Source organism: Zonotrichia albicollis, chromosome 2 (assembly GCF_047830755.1).
Source record: "Zonotrichia albicollis isolate bZonAlb1 chromosome 2, bZonAlb1.hap1, whole genome shotgun sequence".
In the NCBI taxonomy this organism is placed as follows: domain Eukaryota; kingdom Metazoa; phylum Chordata; class Aves; order Passeriformes; family Passerellidae; genus Zonotrichia; species Zonotrichia albicollis.
Window position 1 is genome coordinate 63,565,014 of NC_133820.1, and position 25,649 is coordinate 63,590,662.

Sequence of the window (25,649 nt, forward strand, 5' to 3'; positions counted from 1 at the left end):
TGCCTACATAACTATGACATCTCTCCACAGGCATTCTGTAGCTGTGTACAACAGCAGGTTTGTATTGGCTTAGTTACATTAAAGAAGCCAACACCCCAATGACACTTTAAAAAAATAAAGTTCTAACAGTCAATATGGAGGCCACACTCCATGGAATATCAAGCTTTCGCTTCCACTGCCTATTAGTGCCAAGAATGAAATCACTCCACAGCAGTGTCCCTGCCCTTTGTGCAGCAGAAGCTGTTTCTTGGCAACCAATGCAGACAACTGAGTTGCCACGGAAACTGGAGAGACTAATTTATAAAAACTCTGAAACAAAGCAGCTATAAAGGCAACCCTAAATAGGGTGGGTATATTCTGTATTACTTCCTACAGTGCTCCCACCATTAAAAGAATCAGAAATGAAAATACTAAATTATTAGTTGTAACTTTCACTATTTCTGTAAAATTGGACTTACAAAGAGCTAACATTTCATTGCATCAGCAGCCAGTAGCCCATTCCTCTCTTTGCTTCAAGCTGGCAAATACACCTGAAGATTTATACTGCAGCAGAAGAGGAATGCTTTCCATGCCAGTCAGTCAGTGTTTTCTCTTTCAGTGAAGAGAAAGGCTGATGGAAAATGGCACAGAACAACTGTTGAGGAGTGTGCCCAAAATATCTGCAAGCTGGATAAAACAAGTGTTAACACAGTGAAAAGGCAGAACAATGGTGTACATCATAGATCACTTGAGCTAAGAAATGTATGTTCAAGTTTCTTATTCATTTATAAATATTTATTAGTAGAAAATATTTTCTCTTTTTTAGTAATTAGAGACATGCTGGAGATGGCCACCTCTGAATGCATTCTACCACACTCACATTCTGAGTATGTGCACATGTGGAGAGCACACTCAAGGCATACATTTTTAGTAGTGAACAAGGTGGGGAAAACCCGACCACATGCTGCATTTCCCGGGAAAGGAAACCAATATACAACAACTTCTCTCTTCAAAGAGCAAACTAGTTCATTCAACTGCCTAGCCAGGCAACTTAACTGCCCAGAATGATACATCCCAGAGAAAGAGATGAACAGAGCCTGCAGACATTTGCTCAGAGACAGCCACTCATGGATGGCAGGTGCCCATCAATGGGCATGGGATGGATTCTCCTCCTGCCATGGTTATCTCAGACCCCTCCAATTCACCGTGACATCTCCACAGAACTCAGGTTAGGTAGGAACCACCTGTTTACTGGCAATCTGACTACTGCAAAACATAGCACCAGTGACAGGAGTCCTGGCTGCTTCACCTCCTTAAGGGGAAAAGTCCACTTGCAGCACCAAGGGCATCAACCCAAGTCTATTTTACCCAGCCATGCAATTCCTCAAAGTGATTGGAACTGCTGGAAAATCTCTATTGCTCTTTCAAGTTTGACTTAAGCAGACTCACAGGTACAAAACACAGTAAGTGAGGACTGAAATAAATAGCCCATAGACTCCTTCCATGGGAAACTAGACCAGAACCTCAGCAGTTGAAAAGAAAGTGCATCCTCTTAATGCTTTCTGCAAATCAAAATTCAGTCACACAACTGCACTCATGCTCAGCTATTCAATGAACTGTGAAAGTCAGCGTTATCAGTGCTGATTATCACCAAGATTGTCAGGTGTGTAAAACCCAGTGGAGCTAAACAGCTGCTCTGGAGAAATGCTGCACATCAATCAGTTACTGTAAATTAAAAAACAAACAAAAAAAACCATCCCAACTGCACAAGTTCCTGAGTTCCCATAGTTTAACACCTTGCCTGTTATGTAAACAAAGAAATTCTGCCCAGACTCCATTAATTTTCATGGAATAGTGAAGTCATTTTTGAGCTATAAGATCTTGGAAGATGTTTCCCTAGCATACGATATTACACACCAACAGCCTATTTCCCAACACAGACAGGCTTACCCTAAGAACCTGGAAAACACTCCTATATACAGCTTCTCCAGAGGGTTAGAAGTAAGTAGAGGACAAAATTTAATTTTTATAGCTTGAAGGGTTGGTGTATCAAATATTGCCTGTAAAGTTCTCTCTACTACAGTGCCCTAACAGGCCTACCATAACTTTTGAGCTATCCTTAGAGAAACCCAGAAACATCAAACAAGACACAAAGAATTTGAGTTCTTTTAACCAGACACTGAACAGACCAAATTCTCTTGACAGAACTGTAAGACAGCTGGATGAGTTTCTCACACGTCTCAGAAGTGGCTCTGTACTTCAACTGCTTGTCTACTGTGATGCCTTAGAAGAGTCAGAGGCAGTCACCTTAGCAAAGGGCCAAAGAAGGTGGGTGGCACACATTCTTTACTCCTTATAACCTTTGTCCTAAAGTGTCAGAAGTTTTTTATTAGCTTGTGGGCTGTTAACTTTTTTCAGTGAAATACATCATTGCACATTCTCTGCTCTTTGAAGATGTAGGTAAAGATACACTCTCTATTACAGTCCTAATTTTCTTCTACTGAAGCCATAGCCTGGTAAGTCATCTGAAACTTCCCATCATCTCATGAAATCAGTCAATAAAATTCCACCTAGATACTTGACAGCATTGTACTTAGAAGACATTTTCCAAACAGTGAGTTAAAAGCCATTTTTTACCACCTAAATACATTCTTTACCACCTACATGAATTCAGTTTACCCAGTGAAGAGGCTGCATCTCCAATTTTTCATTTTTTCATCAAATTATTAACTAGTTGGAAGAAGGCAGCTGTTGTGATAAAGGCAGTTTACTGCTTATTTTGACAACTTCATTCTCAATTCAAAGACATCCAGTGGATTTAGGATCCTTTCTTATTCTGAAACATTTCGGCCAAAATCCAGGTGAGTATGATCCCAGGTGGCCAAGAAGCCAAACAGCATCCTTGTCTGATTCAGCAATAGTGTGGCCAGCAGGACCAGGGCAGTGGTGAGGCAACATTTCAAATCCTGTGTCCAGATTTGGGCCCCTCACTACAAGCAGCACACTGAGGTGCTGGAGCAGGTCCAGAGGAAGGCAATGGAGCTGGGGAAGAGTCTGGAGCATAAGCCTTATGAGGAGCAGTTGAAGTAGTTGGGAATGTTTAGCTTGGAGAAAAGGAGGCTCAAGAAAGACCTTTTCACTCTCTAGAACTGCTGGAAAAAAGGTTGTAGCCATGGTCAGTCTCTTCTCCCAGGTAACAAGTGATAGGATTAGAGGAAATGTCTTCAAGTTTCATCAAGGGAGGTTTCAGTTTGATAGTAGGAAAAAAATATTCACAAAAAAAGGTTGTCAAGCAATGGAACAGGCTGACCATGGAACTGGTGGAATCATTTAAAAGAGTCAGGGACATTGTTTAAGTGATGGGCTTGGCAGTGCTGTGTAGTTGTTGAATTCAGTGATCTTAAAAGACTTTTCCAACCTAAATTATTGTGCGATTCTATGAGTATTAACAAACATTAGCCCAGTCTCTCTGAAAATGAGGCCTTCCAGATTTTCATGTAAGAGCAACACATTTCTATATCTCCAGAGATCAGCAGCAATGGTAAAATAACGAGTGTGTTGGTGACAATTTCTTCCACAGCCCAAAAAGATTTTAACAAATATTTTAAGCAAGTAGCAGATTGTTTGCTTTTGTAAGTGACAGAGCAAGATCAGAGAAGAACCAACCCAAACTTCCCAATAACTTTTTCCTCTCCAAAGATAGCTGCACATGCTATGCCATATATGAAACTATTTTCTTATAAAGCCATCTGTCATAGTTAAAGGACTAGTCCAGATGGGCTTTCCTCAGGACTAGTTCCCAGATGAACCAAACTTTACAAATCTGAGGGAATTCTGAGCCATCATAACAAGATGTAGGGAGAAGATGGAGGGTGAAAAGCCACCAGAAACAAGTAACTGGGATAGCACAGGGGGTTTTTCCACAGACAACACCAAATGGAAGAAACAAACCAAAAAAAATTCAGAAAAAAAAATTCTGCCTCCCTATTTGTTCTCAAGATCCCCAATGTGCATGTTGGATTGTGGGTGTATGTGTACATAAGCACACAAAAGAGCTCCAACCTGCCCTTCCCACATGGTCACATTACTGAGCAGCAGAGATTGATGTAGGCATCTCAAAAAAATGAAACCTGAACTATGCAAGGCCTGTAAAAATTTCTTTTAAATATCTTTTTGGTGTAGATCAACTCTATCCTTGTTCAGGAAATAACTTTTTCAGGGGAAGGAAAGAATAAGTCCAAGCCAACCTTCTCTTTGCTTCCTATACGATAACATCTTCCCTATAGGAAGGGAGAAAAGTAGGAAGAGAGCAGTTTGCTCAGCTGTTTTGCAATGCTGGTAATTAGCTTAAGCTCTTGCTTCTCCTCTATATGACAATTTAGAAGCAAGGGAATGATTTCTGAAGAAAGTTGCACAAGAATTTTATGAATGACAGTAATACCAAAAAAGCCTGGTTAATTTAGTTGACTATTCTGTTGCAGGATGTGTCACAATACCTGACACTTATTAGCATTAGCCAATTGACTCAGAATGGAATTATTCACAGCACTTACATCTTTTCTGAGAAAGACTGATAACGTGAAGCCCACAGAATATTTTAAAGTCACGCAGAACATAGCTGCCTAAAGGGAAGAACTCAACTCATGGCTCCACTAACAAGACAAACCAAAGCAGGTCTACCAAGCATTTTGTCTGCTAATTTTTTTATTTGGAAAGCTCTTACTTAGCTTCAGCTAAAGCTTTGCTAAAGTTACTTGTGATGTGTCATAAATACATGGATATATCGCAGCTTACGATGATGGCAGATGACTAAATTACTTGTTATGTTTTTGGAAACAAAGGAGCATCTACCCTTCTAGGGTCTGGAGTCCTTCCTCTCTTCCTTCTATGGGATGCATTACTTGGGATTTGCCAGGAGACAGCAGCTTCTCCCCCTGCAGGGACTACCAATAACTCTTCTACTCCCAGGGTTCCTGTGAGTTTCACTGGATTGTAAACTGGTTCCTTTTACTGACCTACATTTAACAGAAATACCTGTGCAAAAAGCGAGTCATCTTTTCATGTCTCTTCAGTAGCCCTGTGCTGCTTTCTAGAATATTTTCCCTCCTTACTATTCCTCTGTGCTGCAGTTAGCTTCACTCTTGCAGTCTCCTAGCATCATCCATGACACCTTTATACTCTCCTCTCAGTTTTTGTGTATCATCTCTCCTCACAGAGAGCAGTCATCTAGCCTCATGCTCAGCTTCATGTCCACTATTTAGTAATCAGCATACCTTTCTCTACACCTCTTTCTAAGTGATTGAGATTAAATACTAATTTAGAAAGGAATTATGTACACCTTGATGAAGATAAAATGTCTTGGTCTTATTTTGCATCAGCGTCCCATTATCTGTTATCCATCCTTTTTTGCCTAACATTGATTAGGACTGCAAAGGTGGAGAAGTGGAATCTTTGTTCTTTCTAATGCAGCACACACCCACTTCACCTTGAAAATCTGTTCCAGCTCTACTTGACAAGCTGAAAATTACTTGTTACCTTTCCTTGTCTTGGAGGTTTTTTTGGTACTAAGTTAACAGGCATATTTCCAGGTAGTAATCTAAAATAATACAGAATAAAGCTAAGGAAACTTGGTACACATTTTTAGTGAGGCTTTGTTCCCAAAGAACAGAAACACTTACTGTACAGACAGACTATCATTGATTTGGGATATAAAACCTTCCCACACTCTCTACCTAGGTTATTCTAGGGGAGAAAATTTGGAGCTGTAAAGCTGCTTGTCACTACAAGATTTCAAAAGTCATGACAGACTGCTTTAAAAAAAATGGGGAAAAAAAAAAAAGGTAAGCATGAGGACTACATAATAATCATAATTTTTCTATTTCAGTGCTGCAGCAGGAAAAGATGCTGCAGTTTGAAGCTGAAGCCAAGGGAGAGCCTCTCCTAGCCAGGGGAGGAACTGGGAGCAGTGGTAGAGAGCCTCACTCCTTTTAGAGCACCCGCCTCTTAATTTCAGTGATCCTCCTGATTACTTGCCTGTAAATGAAGCAGGCGAAGTTAAAGCTTCCCTCTTCCTACAGAGGTACAAAGTGACATTCAGTTGTTCCTCTCCTCCTCCTCCTGTAACATTTAAGAGAACAGTTCCTACTGAATGCTGTGAAAAATGACTGGCATTCAGTTGGACTCGGCACAAGAGAAACCAGAGCTAGATTTTCTTTTCTAGGACAGCCCTCCTCCATCTGCAGATGGAAAGGTTAGTTTTTCACAGGGATGCCGCATTTAAAAGCTACTCCTCCTACAGTGTCGTTGAAGACTTGCCAGAGAAAGGAAAGTCTCATCCTTTCATTCTCATCACCTCCCCCCACAAACAACCAAAGGATGAAGCATAGCAGGCTCTCCACCAGGCCACCTCATTTAAATACTGCTGCTTAAATGGGATTTAAATTAAGCTTTTTGTTTGAAAGCATTTCTTAGCAAGATGACATTCCTACAAATACCATTAATCTATAACAATTCCTATAAATCTTAATCAATTTGTCCTTTTCGTCCCACATCTAAAATTCAATGTTTTAAAACTGCTTTAGCTTCATAATGTCTTCATGAAAATGTCTGATTGAAAAGAAGTTCAACTGAATCACTTTTTATCAAGAACAAAATTTCTTGAGCAAATGTATTTGTTCTGACAAACACTTTACTTCAAAATATCACACATTGACTACTGGAATACCTATACATGCTTATAAAAGCTTTTATTTCATTTCAGTCTTCTGTCACAGAAATAGAGCCCCAGAGAGACTTTACCTAGTCACTTGGCATGTCCAGAATACAGATATCAAATGCTCATCTCAAATTTATTTGCTGTTAAATTCAACAAAACAAAAACAAAACAAAAAATTCAATGCTTTATTAATGTTTCTCGTTCTTATCTTGTTAGAATAGCCCTGCTCTTCCTATTTCATCCCTTAAGATGTTATGACTCTCTCAACCTTTGCTCATGGTGCTGACAGCCAATCAATGCTAATATTAGTCCAATTTTCTTTACATGGGGAACAGAATTTTTAGTTTGCCTGTCCCTGAAGAAAAAAAGCTGTGAACAACTGCACTCACAAGGATGCTAATCAAGTGCAAAACCACTAAACACTTCTACATGGATGTTCTCCCACCATCTCATAGCAATGCTATGTTCAACACTTCTTGTGTTAATGATCTTCACATCATGCTCACTGCTCTCTCATCTGGTTTCTGTTCCTCTAGCTCCGACAGGCCACTTGATTATTCTTTCCTACATTAACTGCTTCATATTTGCTTTATTAAATTTCACACTGATTGCAGTTCGTGCTCCTAATTCATCAAGATCACACTCTATTTAAACAGATTACTCCAGAGTATTCACAATGCTCCCAAATCTGCCCCAGAACAGATGTGTTCTGGTTTAGAAACGGAAACATCCAAATATCATTTCTTTTTCTCTAAGACCTATGGGCAACCTTCTTTTTCACAAATGTACAGAACAGTGAAAGTGCTGGAGCTCAGGAAGTATTTTGACATAGCAAGAATAAAGAAGTACAAAAGCATTTCAGACAACAATATGGGCTACTCAGATGACAGGAGATAATAAACCCTGCTAGCACCATCATAACCACACAGGGGCACTGACCCCATGCATGCTTATGCTTATGCTTAGCAATAGTAAAAAGTGGAAAAAAACCCAAATTACTCTGTACTCGAGTCAACAAGGCCATATATGGACTTTTGTCATGACTGTGAATTTCTATATTTTTAACTATTTTTTCTTTAATCAGCAAGACAGAATTACAGCATCCATGGGTTAACTCTCATGTTGAATACAGGGTTTCTCATTATCAGTGCACAGTGTGCCAGGAGCATTCCCACAACACACTCACCTCCCTCTCAAAGTTATTTCCTCACCAAGGAGCACTCAGGCATGCCACTTAAACACTCCATAAACTGCATTAGCTTTAACTCAGATTTTGTGTGGGTGTAAATGCAAACACAGATTTCATACATGGGAAACAGCAGAAGGTTAAAGAAATCTTAGTTATAAGTGTACAAGATATACTAACAGAACAAAGGCTGGACCACAGAACTGAGATGTGATCAGGAAACCATTTCACACACAGAAACTCCACAGAAAGCACAATTTTTCAGAATTTGCTAGATTTTAAAGAAACGGGAGTTGTGACTAGAAATCAAGAAAGGAGATAGTAGTCAAGAAGTTAAAAAATCAAAGAAAATTAAATAGACTCCTAGAAAACCTTCAGAAAAAGAAAAATGATTCAGAGGTGAGTAAGAAATAAGAAAGGGAAAATGAGACAGCAAGATATTTCAAGGACAACTAGAATAAAGGAAGAGCTAGGTTTAGCTTCTGGATGCATGGTATATGGCAGCAGTTGCAGTTTGCAATTCAAATTAATGTAAAACAGACATATAACCTGTCTGCAAGGGAAGGCAGGTGAAGGTATTCAAACACTAGTCTATTTAAAACGTCAGCATATCCATTTTAGGCAATGTCTGTCTTCCTTTTAATCAAAGCCATTCTACCCTGGCTATTCCACAAGATGCCCCCAGTTGTCCCCTGTTGCCTGGCAGCTTTGACAAAAATCATTGCTTATACCAAACCAAAAAGATAATTAAAAGCAGTTCAAACTGAGATTTCATTCTCTATTCAGTTGATGAGTAAATGTCTCTTACAATTTTAAGCTATTAAAGCTCAGAGGAGTTTTACTTAAAAGAAGTTTCTGAGATTCAACATTTAATGGAAAACCAAATCCACTACAACAACTGATTTGGGAGAGGCAATCAGCCTTAACTACTTAACATGAGTTTTATTTTCAGTATCATACAGCTGAATTCCAATCCCCACATAAAGCTTTGCTGCTTCCAGCGGGAGCACACTACAGTCTTCTGCCTTGCTTTCTCTAGTTACACTCACTTACCTCTGATAATTTCAGACCACTTATGCTCATTTTTATCTATGTGTAAAGTACTATGTCCTGTCAGGTCCCCAAAGACCTCTTTGCTCTTCAGTCTATGACTTCAAGGATTCAGTCCTATAGAAGAAGCTTCATTTCCTCCCCAGAAGCTTTGCCAAGAAAAATCACCTGCTTGTGGTAGGTAATCTGACCTACTTCAGAAGTTTCTTGGGGTAAAACAGAAGAGAAAGTACTTATTAAAATTTAAGAAAAAATGTAATACACACCTTGTATACCATTAACCAGTGACATCAGGAAAACAGTCTCAAAAATGTTTGATTTATACATAAAAATTTAAGCTGTTCTCAGAGCTTTACTGCCTTCATTCAGTACAATGGAAATATTTTCACCTACTGGTAATTGTATTAGTTTCTAAATCTGATTGAGTCTGGACAGTCTGGCCCTATGAACTGGCACACAGTACTGGGACATAGATTCAGAAGAGATTAAGTCAATACTTCCTCCAGGATTGAACAAATTAGTTTCAAGCTTAAAGAGAAATGGAGGGGGAAAGAGGCAGAATACATGGTACATCACTGATTTATTATTACATAATGCTGTTGTCCCTGAAGATCCTCTCAGTTTCAGTTCCAAAATTCATATCTAAGAAACTGAACTGCATCTCCAACAGAGGAAAAAATTAAGGTAGAGACCTGAATTCATCTTGAGTAACTCAAGGAGCACCTGAAAAGTATGTCATTGCCCTAGACTTGCTTTCTACAGAAGAAGAATCACAAGAGACAATTCCAGACTAAGTAGGTTGAATATTCAAAAATATTTGTGTTTCTTGCCACTCACTACAAGCAACACAAAGTGTATGGTTTAAGAAGCTTCAAAGTACTGAACACAAAATGTTTCACAGTTTTTGCAGTTTCACAAAAGAATCTGGTTTCATAAAAACTTAATTAGAAAAGCAAGGTACAAAATTGGGCTGACACTACAATTTCCTGCACTGTCAGTAATTTTTGACTTATTTTGCCAGTATCACTTGCCTTTTGAAGGGTTTGAAAGACCTTGGCTCCTATAAATACAAGGATTAGTTTTCAGAGAAAAACACAGCTAATGACAGAATATTTATGTAGTTTGTGCTCTCAGTATTCATCATTCACATAAGCATCTTCTACACAACAGCTTGGCAAAAGGTTGTTGAAAACAGCCTTTTTTTGAATAGGAAACTAAGTGGAAAGAAACAAGTAATCAGGGGTATACTTGCAGTAAATCACAGGTAGCTGCTCAGACTTGAGTTTGAGTAAGTTATCATCCTTTAGTTCATTAACTCAACTTTTTTCAAAACAGGCACTGACAAGGTTTTCCAAGTGTTTGTGTAAGAACTCAAGGCCCAACATCCAAAGACATAATTATATAAAAATACTTACATTAAAAAGGAAATCTAAGTTCTCATAAGCTACAAGGAAGAATTGAGAATTTTTCCTATGTATAGTATAATTTAATTTCTCAGGAAGGAAACATTACAAAAAATTGTGAGAGGAAAATGTTGGGTTTTTTTCTGTTGATGACACTTAAGATTCTCCTAAATGGCTATTTAGGAGAATTCTTAGTCCTCTTGTAACAACTAATTTTAGAAGGAAAAACAGAACAGAAACAACCCAGCAAATCCAACATCCATTATGCTTTTATAAAGGATTATTACATCATACCACTTAAGAGAAAGGAAACACACACTTTGCCAACAAAAAAAAATATTATTAACAGTAAGAGCTTCAGAGAGCATAAATAAAATAATCCCAGTGAACAACTGACAATGCACTGTAAAAATCTTCAAACCATCGATCTCATTTGGTTTAGACAAAGTCATAAGGCAGGGGGAGGAGAACAGAGAAAGTTTAGGATGGCTACTGTTTGAAAGCATCCCAAAAAGGTTAAAGGTTATAGCTGTTCATTAAGGACCAAACTGCTCGCAAGGATTGTGTTTTACTGAGCAGTGGAAACTCTTCTCCATGATCAGCAGTAATCTCATGCCTGTCTCTACAAAACAGCTGAACAGCATCATCAGAGAAATCTGCAAGCACTTTTCCAAACTCTCTTCCATGAAACAACTAGCAAAAAACCCCAAAAACTCTGCACAACAAGATTGTACAGTTGAGGATGTTCCCATTTGCTTTTCTTTTCCTTCCCCAATAGTCAGTAAAACACAAATCAGAACTTAACTGGATAATAAGCTGTTCTTAGTTACATTGCATATTTAAACAAAAGCCAGATGTAAAGGAAAATTATCCTTATTCTAGAAATGGAAATCTCTGAATGACCACACCATCTCTTTCCACTGAGAAACACTTCTTCACACAGTACAAAACTCCAGCTTGAAGAGACAGAAATTACTGTTCCTTAAGGCTTCCTACTATACATCAACTCTCTAATGACTATCTGGTTATCCTTAAGACACAAAGATCAGCTTATCTGATGTTTAACACATTCTGAAGCAGGTGTGCAAGTTTTCAGTCTCATTCACCTAACAGCAGCTCTTGTTTTGCCCAGCACACCAGCCTCACCCAAGCACGCAGAAGATGGCGTCTTCTCAATTCTCAAAGTCAGTCTGCAGTTCCTGTGGGATGCCAGTTGGCAGCCATGGAAACTCCCATTGTGAGAAGCTTTTGGAGACAGAGCAACACAGTTGTCAGTCTCAGCTTAATAAGAACCGACCCTAGACAAATGAATGAACACACACTGCTTTCAGCAAGGAATGGGCTCCTGTTCACTCCTTCTCAGAGGACTTGATCTGAGTAACAATTAAAATTGTTAGTCACTGTCATAACTTGACAATGAAACAGCCCATCCAGAAGCACAAGAGTTCAAGGGCCTCACCTCTAACACCGATGGCCAGCAAATTTGCTACCCTAGCACAAATGATTTCAAACCAGTTTCTTATGCTTTTCTCAAAGTACAGTCTAATTTGTAGTGGAAATCCATTTTTCTCAATGGTAATCGTAAGATTTTCCCAAGACCCCCCACAGAGGCCATCACAACTTACTGAAAAACACAATTTTCATTCATTGATATTTTTTGTTTGTTTTTCAGACTCTCATGTCTTCAAGACGAGGCCTTTTCCTCAGTATTAAGAAAAAAACCTCATCTTTTTAATCCTTCCCCAACATCAGTTTAAAAACACTAGAGACAGAAATTATACATCTTCCAGAGGGAAAAAAATATTTTGATTAAATATACTGCAGGCAAGGAGGGAAAGTGAGGCGCATTAGGAGAGGTGGAGAGGTGCTCTTTGGGTTTTTTTTAAATGGCTCTCATAGCTACAAACATGGTAGTCTGTCAGAATTGCCCAGACAGGGCCTAAAATTCATGTCTAAAATAAGCAGCACAGTATCTTCTGATAGGTATGGCCTTCTAGCATTCACATTAGAAGCCCTTTAGGAAAGAACAGCTCATGCAGAGTGGGCACAGTGGGTTTCAGGACCCCAGATGGTTGTCCAGTATTAAAGTACCACCTCAAGAGCTGCTGCTTTCCTGTTAAAATTCTTGTGAGCTGCAGAAGTCATTTTACTTAATGTTTTCTCAGAATTAGTCAGGATCTGCACAGCTACACCTCACAGAGAATTCACCATTGTTCTTTGGTCAGTCAACATCACCCAAGTGCCTGTGACTGGTGGGGAGCTCCAAAGCCTTCAACAAAAGGGAGAAGATAAAGTTACTGTGCTGAGATACAGAAGATAAGATGCACTCAACATTTTTCCTGGTTTTGAAAAATGTTTGAAAATGGACAATGAGTGCTATTTTGAGTGGATTGCAGGTACAACCTCAAATACAAAACTTCAATACAAATTGCAGCTACAAATACAAAGAAAATGCCCAACCAGTCACCCTTAAAATTAAATGCACCTTCTTCATTAAGATTACAAATGCTGATGAGAATCAAACTTACAGGCAAACACAAAACTAGTCACTTGCTGCACATAAATTTTATTTTGGTTAATATTCCTTTGGTCTAGATTGTTGTACAATATACACTACCCAAATGCTGAGATGAGAATGTTATTTTGTGAATGATACCTACCTTCATTTATATAGATGTTTCTGTACCAAGGACAATCCAGGTGTAGAGAAAGACATTTGAGATGTTTAATATATCCTAAGAAACGGTACCTTTGGCCAAAAATTTACTGTATAATACAGATGTTAATATTCAAATTTTTTTCAATGGTTAAGAACAAAACCATAAAAATCCCATGCTCATCTTAGGAGTATGTGCAAACACTTGCTTGTGCTTCCTTAATAAGAGTATTTTTTTTAGAACAGTGGTATTCCTTTTTAAAAACTACAATATCATGTGTCCTCAGAATGAGAAGTCCACAGGAGAGGGAGTTTTTTTGCATCATAACATACCCAGTTTATAGAGGGTTTCCAATAAAAAACAAAAGCATATTAAACTCAATGAAGAAGCTTCAGGCTTTCCAGTACTGTGATGTTCCCTTTCCTTGCAGTCACAATTCTTTAATCGCTATTTTAATGGCTTAAACCAAGGCTGTTGAGGGACATCCTATGCCTCACACTGTACCTTCTGTAAAGTATATGTCTTTAAGTAACTGTGGCTGTATTTCATACCTGTAAAGGTAATTTGATTTGTGTATGAGGAAAAAAAAAATAACAGAACAGATAGTGACTTTTATTCTGGTATTTCTGGCACTGACCATTTATCTGTCTGAAGTCAAATCAACAGCATAATGCATATACTGAAAAATAATTTGCATGATTGCATCTTGTTAAGCTAAGCAAACCACCTGTTCAAATAAGTAGGTCCTATTATAAATCAGATGTTTGTTCTTGCAAAAGCACATGGAGGATGTACAAGGTAACAAAGCACTGTTGTCCAACCTTTAGTCTTTGCCAAACATGCAAACTGTAAATACCCTGCACAAATATACACATCATAATACTTCTAAAAAGGGCACTGTTTCACAATATTGCTGTTAAATGTGACCTTGATTAGTTTTCTCCCATTTCAGTCATTGGTGTTATTCTAGAAGTGCACCAAGCAAACAGAAACCAGAGAATAGCTTGCAACAAAGCAACTGGGCTCTATCTCCACACACAGCTTGTGTCCTCAGTGTCTGCACTCTGTCCACACACTGCCTTTTAGAAGGCCATGTTTTTTAATGCACATCAAACTAAAAATGCCACCTTCTGTTAAGGAAAGGTTAGAAATCATACTGGAACAGTGCAGCTACAGAGAAGCAAGACACATTTCAGTCATGAGAAAATGTTTCTTTTCTGCCCAAGTATGTGATAATATTAAGGGCCAACGCTGACAATATCTCTTCATGAACTTAAACATCAGGTTAACCTAAAAAATTGAGTAGTGCTCATAGTAAGAGCATGCCCTCATTATCTGTATTCCTACAGGCAGCCATTACACCTACTCATTCTATTTTCATTTTCCTTACATAGCAAAGTTGGCAAGGAAAACGCCTCAAGCTTTCCCCCTGGAAAGCTTTTGAATTTGGCCTGTGCTCATAAGACTGTTGAACACTTCTGAGAGTCCCACCATCTTCTAATGCATCACTGTGGTACAGGGAAGTAATTCTATCTCTATCTCTTTCTCTAGAGTAAAAAGACCCTCATACCAGTGGAAATTAAGTGTATTTATAAAAGTATATACAAACTATTCCAGACATGATGTGAAACCTATCCAGTTCTGAGGAATCATTAATAATTAAACTGCTAAAGTATGCTAAATGCAGCCATTGGTGTGTTTTATAATCAGATTGCTGTTGTATATTGTGCCCTTTTTAGCACAAATGAAATGATATTTTAAGGCTTCGGAGACCTTGATGTCAAAGTACAAATTCTGATGGGCTATAAAGAAATGAAAATAAACCACTAGTTACCCTGTTTTTAGTAAGGAGAAACCTTTTTTTTTATTATGTAATAAAACTAAAGTAATGTATGAAATCCTAAGTCAATAGCCACCCAATAATACTGGAAAACATCAAGTTTTAGTCCCTGAACTGCCAATGACCCAATAAGACAGACTGGTTAAATTTGCTGGGGTTTAATTTTTTTTGAGGATTGCTTTCTTGTGGTTTTTTTTAGATTTAGTTTACTTTCTTCTTTTTGGTTTGGTTTCCCCCAACACATTTCTTTTGCTATTCCATAATTAAAAGGTTGAAATGGCTAATACAACACACCTACTTAATCAAGTCTTGGAGTTCTAAAAACCACTGACAAATCATCATGTGCACCAAAACTTACTAAATTTTCCAAAACCAGGAAGGAATTTTTGAGATGGGGAATCAACAGGATGTCAAAGGAGAGCTTTCTTCCCAGCAATTTTCCTGAGGTTCTGATTGTCTAAGTACTACCTCTTTCATCATGACAAACTCTGTACATTGTCACCAAATTTTATAGGCCATCATTTAAATTCCTCTTAACTGAACAAAATGTTTATTAATATATTTTAGAGATACAGATCAAAACATCACAACTAACAAGGCTATCTGAGGACAAGTATTTTAGTACCTAGGAGTATTATTTTTCCATGTGTAGTGTCAGTATGGGACAACCACCTAACTTGAATGCCAAGTCTCTGACTCTTGCTGCTTTCTTTTATTAGCCTGGGGCATCTAATGATAGTATCCAACAACAATACACATACCACACTGCCCACCTGCACTAACAATACAGGGAATTCATTATTGCTTCAGAAGGGCAATTCCAGCATTGGCCTCATAAAAAAATCAGAAGAGAGGACAGTACAAAATAGCTTGTCTCCAAGTTATATTCCCAAAGAATGAACCCAGGAGAGCTTTATTCTCTTATCCTTACAGTAAATTACTTTTCTTGACTCAGAGCTTTAAGACTTTAATGCTTTTTAAGTTAGTGATGAAAGATTTAATCACAGATTTGTTAGATTTAGCCCCTCAACACAGGCTTTTCCAGAACATTCAGAACTCCAGCAGGAGTCACAGTAGAAGTTTCCAACTACAAATAGTACTGGAAAAATGTTGGATTTACCATGGATTTTCTCCCAGTAATAATTCACAGCTTGAATTTAGCAATAAAAAAAATCTATCATCGTGTCCCCAGCGCCATCTGGGAGATCGGGCTTTTGGCAAAGAAAAATGGAGCAGCAATTGCCTGGCAGCACAGGAAATCAATGACTTCCCCACTCAGGGGTGAGCAACAGGCTGCTCCTGCTGAGCACAGCCATTCATTTCCCCTCCTGCCAGCAAAGCTGCTCTGTACATGGAGAAAGCAAAGTCTCTGCTACACCTGCAGGACACACAAACACCCTCCTCTAAACCCTGACCTTACCAGGGAGGCTACACAATTCCATGTGTACATCCCAAAGGGGAAGGAGCGTGGAGATGGTGGTCTCTTGGGAGAGCTTCTGGACACGAGGGTTTTACGCTACACGGTAGGCAACAAAAACACCACTGAGTTAAGCTCAAGTCAAAACTCATGAGTTGACAAAGGATTCAACTGAACTATGCCAACATAAGGGCCAAGAAAATCTGGTCACCCTTTCTGCCCCAGTAGTAGGATAATATTAGGTAATTTCAGGAATTAGAGTTCCAAAACAGGTGTAAAGGGTTTTTTTTTTTTTCAGTTTGCTCTAAGCACAATCATTAAAGGGGAGTTTTAAGTACAAAAAGATAAAAGTGGAGCACATTTATCCAGGAGATACATGGGCATCCTTCCAGGCTGCACTTCTTCAGAGCTAAACCACAAGTTTATTTACATATAAAATACAAAGCATATGTATTCCCTTTTTACTGAGAGGGTTTGCAGAAACTGGAATAATCATTCAAGATCTTCTGTCAATGTCATAGCAGAAACCACCACTGAACTCTGTAGCTTTAAAATCTCAACTCCTTCCTCAAATTTACTAGTCTTAGTGCTCCCTGGAGCATAAGTCAAGAAAGAACAGGAGTTGAGGGTTTCCCCCAACACACACTTTAATTTTGCTGCAGAAAAACAGAATTTCACATCCACATTTTCCTCCAGGTCAAAGTTCCCAATAATGTCACAGTAAGGAGATCATTACAGGCATGTACACAGTCACCAAGAACTGTACTACTGTGTGTAACTGGTGTCAGAGGTTACTGATACAAAACAGCAGATAGAAGAGACTTCTGGTCAAGTCAAACTTGGCCCTGACTTGAACCAGTGCTCTGAATAAGCAGCTTGTCCTTTGAACAGCCCTCTCTGAGATCAGAGAGCACTGCTGTAGCTGTTTCTGGAGCTATGCCTGCACATCAGCCCAGTAACTGCAGATGTGTTAGGGCATCACCAGATCTTGCTGAGCATTGATTTACCTGTTTCAGGCAGATTTGGCAGCATCTCACAAGAGCAACACTGTTTGCTGCTTATCTGTGCGTTATTGAACCCAGAATCTGTAAAAACACAGCTGTATTACAGCAGAAATATCATGGTCTCTAGCAGCTTCTAGCTTCTCAGGGAGACTTCTTTGGTTTAATAAGTTACATCTGTAAATGCAAATATCTGCCTTATTTCTCTAGAGTCACCATTGCTCTAAATCAATTCAGGTCACGCTGAAATTAGCCTTGCCCTTCAGCAGGTTAACAGCTTCTCCCATTTTGCTATAATTAATACATGTCCATAGAAAAATTACAAATAAAGTGAAAGACAAAAAAGAAGTAGGATTATTCAGTAATATTTTTTCGTGTCCCTCTATCCCCAAGCTCAATAAGAAGCCTCTCAAAAATCTCACTCTGCTGCAATTTAATAAGTCAGCAAAAAAGAGGCACTGCTTGAAGGTATTTCACAGAAGAAATAACATGAAACCTACAAGAGACTCCTCCATAAATGTGAGCCCCACACATAATCCTACCTTTATTCCTGCAATAAGGAAAAAAGCTCATTAATGTTCTAAGCTTACACCTTCTTCATTGTCCATTTTAGGTGCAATAAGATTCATCATTTAGTCACTCTGGAGAGCAGTAGGTCTGCATTTATCATGGTGAAACGCGTCCTCACTGTTCTTACAGTTTACGGAAAGCCAAGCGCAATGACTCATAAAACTGCTGCAAGAAAAAGCTGAAACAAGTTAACAGAATGAGCTTAAGTGACATCCTTCATCCTACGTTTCCGGCGTGCAGAGCCAAAACCACATCACACTTTCAGCAGAACAGATTTAGAGCTATTATTTATCATAAATGGCAAGACCTTCACCAATGCCAAGTAATGTTCCATGGTGTTCCTGAGCTGCTCACAGACCTTAAGTACACTACAAGCAGTAGAAGGTCTGGCTGTACGTTCTAAAGCAAATGGGACTCTTTTCTGCTAATGTACTGCTCTTTTTCTTCTGGAAAATTCTATTTTCTTCATGCTCAGAATGGTCATCATGAAAATTCTTACCTGTTTTCCATCTAGTGTGTACAAGCGTTTAACCACCCCTGAATCCAGCTTGATGGCATCGGTTATGTCAGTAAGAACCTGTTCAAAGGAATGTGCTGTCTTCTTGTTGAGCAGGATCCGGACTGCCTTCCGTGGCTTCACTCCGCTCCTGATGATAGTGACCAGTTTGGGCCTAATGAAATCCTTATTCTCTTTTGTGTCTGGAGCACCTCCTTTAGCAGTGGCAAGAGATGGCACTGAACGAGAAGTAGAAGTTGTCTTAACATTCACTGACCAGTTTGGGTTTACATTCTTTGTGTACTCCAGTTTCTTGAAGGGCTCTATGGAACCACATACATAACTTTCCCCTGTGGAAACAAAAGCAAAAGTCCAGCAAGTCAGATTGGAGAGGGAAGAAAAAAAAAAGAAAAATGCAGGAAAATACAAAATTAAATCATTCTCAAATTATTAAATATTATTATTATCATTCTTGGTCTACAGTGCATAAATATTGATCTCTTCCATTCTCAGATGCTGCTGACTACAAAATGAGTGAACTTTTAAAGATCACTCTTCAGCTAACTGTTCAAGAACTGCTGTTACAAAAATCCTTGAAAGCAGCAGTTTTCTTAACAGAAAACACTATTTGCAGTGGGGACCACTGCTGTCAGTAAACACAGTAAACAGTGTCTGTATTTCACCAGCAGCCTAGCCCCAGCACATTATCACAGTACTCCCCCAGTCTTCATGCTTAAGTGGCCCACTCCTAAGAAAACATCAGGCTCCAAACATTTCAGAGGAAATACTATAAAATATTACCAAAAATTCAGGCTACAAATAATGTTTTATAAGAAGGTGGATAAAAGTGTCATGGAAATTTGTTAACTTGATTTGTTAATTTGTTCATTTGATTTTTTTTTAAAGCTTTAGGCATCATAAACCCAAGATATGTATAGACAAGAAACCTCCCTGTAGTATTTACTAACTAAATATATATGTGGGGAAATTAAGACAAAGAGTAGCAATTAAAGAGTTCTCGTCACAACAAATTTACCATGCTAAAAAGAAAAATAGTGGCTATTAGTTCCTCTTCCTGTTGGAGCATTATCTACAGTAAAATATTTTTGCAAATACCACACCCACACAACTTCTGGAGAACTAGAAATCAGCCAGAAAACCCAGCAACATGTAGATTAGCATCTGAATCCAGTCCAGCTGAAGGCTGCTGTGTAAGGGGCACCTGCTTGGGAACTCCTGACTCTCCCTTGAGCCTGACTGGAGCTGTACTGGTAGCAGCACTGGAGGAGCTGGATCAGCTCAGTAATCTGACTGAACATACCAAAGACACTACTAATTCTGCAACATCAAGCTGATCCAGTTCATCCTCTGTCTGAGGAAAAACAAACTAACAAGCCAAACAAAAACCAAAAAACTCAAAGGAACCAATACTAGATCCAGCAAGACCACACCTTCTGGCAGCCTACAGTAAAATCTCAAATAATGCAAGATCCTTTTCTGAACAATCCCACAGAGACATCTGAGATGTTTTACTTCTTCTGGGTTCAAGAGTTCACTCTATGCTAACAGCACAGAGGCCTTCATGTCAGAAATTCAGCCCAGGGTAACAAAACCAGAACAAAACTCAGCGATGCACCTCCTATGCCAAAAAACGTGTAAGAACCAAAGATATTCCTAATGACCCTTACCTCTAAGGAAAGAGGACTCACAGTTCAATCATTAAAAGACAATTAAGTATTAAAATTAATTTCTGAACAGAAATTTTAAGGTTTCAAAACACCCAACCCAATTCTGGAGACATTGTAGCACACAGAGTCACCACATCTAAAATGGAGGCAGGCAACACTGGGACTTGAGGCTTGGATAAAGGTAGGCTCTTCCTTTTAGCCACTGCATATATCCAAGATAGACAAATATGTATATGGCAACATCAGACTAGAAGGGCTCAGCTACAGCAATGAGTGGTCAAACAGCACAGGTTCTCTTTTATCCATGTCCTGTCCAGTTGTTCTTGTATTAGCTACTCAGTGCCAGGTCAGAATGCATCCACCAAACCACATCCACAAAATTAGAAAGTTTTAAGGAAAAAAAAAAAGAAATTCTACTATGATTAAGACTGTATTAAGATCAATACAATAAATACCTCTCTATCAAATATAAATCTGGATTTTGAGGTTCAGCTCCATTAGGGAAATTTTTCACTTCAGTTGCAGAAAATAACATTTATTTAAAAACAAGTCTTCAAATTAAAACTCACTTCTCAAACGGTAGGCTCATAAATAAATGTTGATACACAGTGTACTCAGAAGATTTACATTTAATTTATTAAGAACTCTTTTGGTTCCCCTTCTTGAAAGGACAGCGTTCCACATGATTTTTAATATCAGCTACATTTAAAGGTCAGATGGATTCCTTGTAGCATTTAACTGCACATCAGCTCTTCATTATAAAACTAAATTTATATAAATGATCATTTAAAAAGGACCACTAGAATCACTGAAGATTTGGGATTGTTTGAACATAAGCACTTTTGCCCTTTCCTCATTTCCAATGGTACCATATCACTAAAATATTTACACCAAGATAATTCTTTCCCTTCAAGAAGCTCATATTTTTCTAAAGAACACCTTGGAGGTAGAGCATCCAAGGACTTCAAAGATGAAATACCTTTAGTAAGAACTATTTTATTTAGGCTAACAGAAATACAGATACTTCTCCCATAATGTTGTTATTTAAAACTATTTTAGGTATTAGCTAGGGACTGCAATTTTCATGCATGGCAGTCCTAAGTGGCAGGCCTGTAAGAATATACACCTTTAACACCTCTGGTGCTTGTACACAGAGGAATCTCAAAAGGACAAAAGGTCTTCACCTAGATTTTCATTCCCTTATTTTTCACCAGTACCTGCAGGAGAGAAGACTGTAAAAAGATTTCACAAGGGGCATGACTTAAAAGTCCAGTAAATCCATCTCCTGCTTTAGCTATTGTTTTTCATCATCAGCTTTGAGTAACTGGCAGCTGGAAGAAGAAAATAACAATCTCCAGACACTAGATTCCTAACAGAACAAGGGTTGAGAAGGATTCTTTGAAGAAACTGGATTGAGCAAAGGGCACAGACAACAAAGCCTATTTAACAGTGACAATTTGATTGCAGCTCCCCAGGAGAGGAGAGCAAGGGTTTCACAGCGCAGTCATCTGTCACTAATGGAATTTTGACTCTTGATTACAGTATCAATAGCCATTAGGAGAAGAAAAGGGGAACACCCAGTTGCTTCGGGAGATCTGGCATCTAGGAAAAAAAGTGAGTATTACACCTTAGAAAGTATCCCTTTCCTGAAAGCCTCTGCACAGCAGCAGTGCAAATGAAACACGTACCACTGGAATCTTGCAAAAAAGATGCACAGCACTTGTTGGTCAGTTTCAAACTTGTTGGTCAGTAACCCTACAATTTAATTTATATAAATGCTCAACGCTTCTGGGAAATGCCATGTGGAACAATAAAATAAATCTTAACACTGAAAAATTATTCATAAAGCTAATCATGTGGAAGGGCAGATCCCAAAACACTGTTTATGCTTAAAAAAACCCCTCAAAACAAACAAAACAAACCCAACAAAACCTACTACCTGCAGTTGCACATTGGTCAAAATTCAGTGCAACTGACCTATCAGAGACATGCAACACTGGAGGATAGTTCTTACAGATCATGACAGAATTTCAAGGCTTGCTTCACTTATTAAATATTTGTAGAAATAATATCTGTGTGTACAAAGTGGTTGCTAAGGAGACATTGAATCACTCTATGTAAGTACTGGAGCTTTCCTGATGAAAGTGTCTCCCTGCTTTCCACATTGGTATAAGCAGTTAGTTTGTTTTCCTCAGATTGCTGATATTCTCCCTATAAGAATGACCAAGGCATCATCACTTAAAAGCCATTTCTTGTGTTGCTTTTCTGTGCTTAAGGTGACTTAGCCTAAAATGGCTTTGTGAGGAAGCCAGTTATCTTAGGTGGAAACCCTGGAGAAGGAAGAGAGAACCTGCTTGAATCTCACAAACAGAGAGGGAACATCAACCCCTCTTTGTGGAGGTCAGGATTTGCCAATTTATGGAAAATAGTGTTGATTCCTTGGAGCACAGTATGTAGTAGGAATATAAAGTTAATTAACTAATTAGCAGTGATTTACTGGGGTCCATTTCTCCAACAGATAGGACAAGAAATATGTTAAGAGGATGGGGAAAGGACTAGCACCCAGCACTCCATGTCTAAGCAAACGTGCCTTTCTTCACTTCTACCCTTTAGTTTTATACATACAAAATGCAGAATCTCAATTTATCTGGAGAAAGGACAGAAAATTCTGACTGTGCCTCACTACACTGAGCAGATTGCAAAAAGAAGATGGCCTGAATGAAATAAATTACTGATACTTGATAGCTCCCTAATGTGTTAGTTAATAGAACAATAACCTACTTTAACTACATTGCTGCTGCCTTGTCTTCCTGCAGGGTCTGAAAAAAATGCAACAGTGCAAAAGAGATGGAGCATCTACAGGAAATAAATCTGACCTACACATGTTCATCCAGCAATCAGATGCACAAGAAACTTCAAATCAGATCTCCTCTGACCTTGGAAAGGACTTCTTTCACAAACTTACTTTCTTCTCAGTTCAGACTAAAAAGTTGGGGTTACTTCCCCTCACCAAAAATACTTCCTCTGTCCCCTCAAATTTCTGCAATCTTATTACAACTAAGATAGACACTGTAGACACTTAAAAAAAGCCCACCAAAAATAATGTAAAGCACCTAGAATAGGAAATCACATGGACTTCCAAGAAGCTGTAAAGCAAGACAAAAGATGATCTACAGGCTAATGGATGAAAAAATAATCAAATAAATAGTGCCAGAACAACCCTCTACTATTTTATGCAACAGGATCATTCAGCTGTTTGTTTATTAAACAATATAAGGATTGCAGCCGTTTCTGCCACAGGATTCAGTCCAAGTTTCCCTAAATTTGATAGCCCTGGATCAAGTCCATGGTAAATATCCAGTGTAAATTTAATCCTACAAACAAATGTCCACAGAGATTCAGCTCTACAAACATTTAAACAGATACTTTACTATTATTATTTTGATAGCACATTACACATGCATATGAATCTTTCCAGCCCATCAATTCCCAGCTGCTGAGGTAGGCATGATCTAGAATAAAGAAGCCATTAGCTCTAGAGAGCATCAGAGACCATGACAATCAATTCCTACAGACTGGCCTGGCTGGGCTCCTCACCAACAACACCCGAGTGGCTGGCAGAGTCAAGAAGGCAGCAGGAATATTGGGAAGGAGAGGGAGAAGCTGAGATACAAGAAATGAGGTGGCAGTAGGAGTCGCAAGACCCACATACAAAACAGGTCAGGACCTCTTGCAGCCCATCACTGCAGCAAGGAGACGCTGCCTTTTGAACCCTGCAGTGGCAGGCAGCTTCTCTGCTGCTCTGAGCACAAACTGCCTGCCACCATCACGAGAGCCTTCCCGAGTCCTCATGTGACCCAGCATTTCCTCTGCCCTGCAGCAAGGTTCACATCTCCCAGGAGTTATTAGCTGGCTACAGCTATTACTGGATTTTAAAGCTGGCATATCTGCATCCTTTCAAACTGCTCCTTCAAGGTTTGTGGCTCTGAGGTAATCCCTGAGAGGCATTCATTTTTCTTTTTGAGATTATTCCTTAAAACTGTTTTGGCCATTATGCCTACACAAAACATACAGACACAGACAGAAGTCTTTAGAATCATTTGGCAGTGTGCCCAATACTGACATGTGACAAAATTGTTTCCCAGTATGCTCTCAGCCTTGTGGTCTGGGGCTTTCGGCTGGTCTTTGACTGCCAGCTCTCATCTGCAGGGTTAACTTTGTGTAGGTATTGTAGAAATTTACAAAAATCCTTTCTAATTCATACTCAAAACTCTGAGGTAATATTATTATAAAATTGATGAGAGAGATGCAGTTCTGGCTACAGATTGATACTGTGGTCTTTGTTCCACATAGCAGGACCCCATATAAATATTCTTTATTTCTGAGTTACTTTGCAATGTTCATGGTTTATTTTGGGGGTAAGAGGTCTCCACCTTTAAGGTTGGTTGCTCTAAGGTTGATACAGTTTTGGAAAAGCAAATATTTCTTTCCTGAAACTTCCTTTACAGCTAAAAAATTTAGCCTTCAAGAGCAACTTCATCTTTATTGTTTCTACATGCTTTGATTGCATGTCATGCCTAGGAAATAAAGTCACGTCACATTATATTCAGAATCCATTCTTTAAATGTGACAGGGTCCAAACAGCAGGCTGACAAAAAGAAGGAACTTGAATCTATTGCATTATTTCCTTCATGTAGGGTGACAGAAGTTACAGACCACGTGAAACTTTTTACAACAGCACCTGCCCTTTGTTATCAAATTCCAACAAATCTCACACACATAAGTCTTAAGAAAAACAAAATTAAAAAAAAAGGGGGGGGCAAGCACAAAAAACCAAAACCAAACCAAAAACCCACAAAACCCCCACATCTAGGGATGTCATTACTTTCAAATAAAGAGAAAACGTGCATCTCAAAATAATTGACATCACCAGCGCACAGCCATGCCAGCTCTGAACTGTATGCAGAATGAAGCTAAATACAGCTGAAGCAAAACAGCTCTTTTACAATCTTTTTCCTTTGGGACTGTACTTCATGCAGTTCTGTGTATTTAGCTCTGGGATGAAAGACAGTGGCTGCTGTCTCATTTCCCTCAAGAGCCTCTCTGTCTTTATGTACCACATGAGAAGGTAAGAGTACAGGAACTTCCTCACTTCCTCAGGCATAAAGGCAAAAATCAATTCTAAAAATCAAGGCTTTGTACATTTGCTTTACATTGGAATTGCCAAATCAATGTTCCTCCAATCACATAAATTCATAACAGTCTCAATAAATTAATTAGTGAATTCACACAGGAAGGGAATAGTCTCACCATGAAGAAAGCAGTACTTCATATTTCAGTAGTTGGAGCACAAATGTCATTTGGCAAGAGGCAAAAATCAAGTGATTTTCCAGCTATTTAAACACAAAGCACAGCTTCAAGCTAATTAATGCTGTACCAGACGAGCCAAACTCTTATAAATTTGTATAGTAAGGAGTGGAAGAGGCTTATGCAAAAACCATCACTGAGCTAATAATACATGAACCCATGCTCCACTGTGAAGTTCTGTGAGTGAAACAACCCACCCTGCAGTTTTATACAAATAAACAGAAGCCCCTTTTCAGATAGAATGAGGATGTAGCTCTCTCTTCTTCCACACAAAGACTGA

General features: G+C 38.7%; 1 protein-coding gene across 3 annotated transcripts in view; it reads right to left on the minus strand.

The window, feature by feature from the left end:
• Positions 1 to 25,649, minus strand: part of DCLK1 (doublecortin like kinase 1) — a 239,441-nt gene that overhangs the window by 207,938 nt on the left and 5,854 nt on the right. For all 3 annotated transcript variants that reach the window (XM_005482462.4, XM_005482463.4, XM_014263902.3), the window contains exon 3: positions 18,318 to 18,664. In XM_005482462.4, coding sequence (XP_005482519.1) covers positions 18,318 to 18,664 — 347 coding nt within the window. The remainder of the gene's footprint in view (positions 1 to 18,317; positions 18,665 to 25,649) is intronic.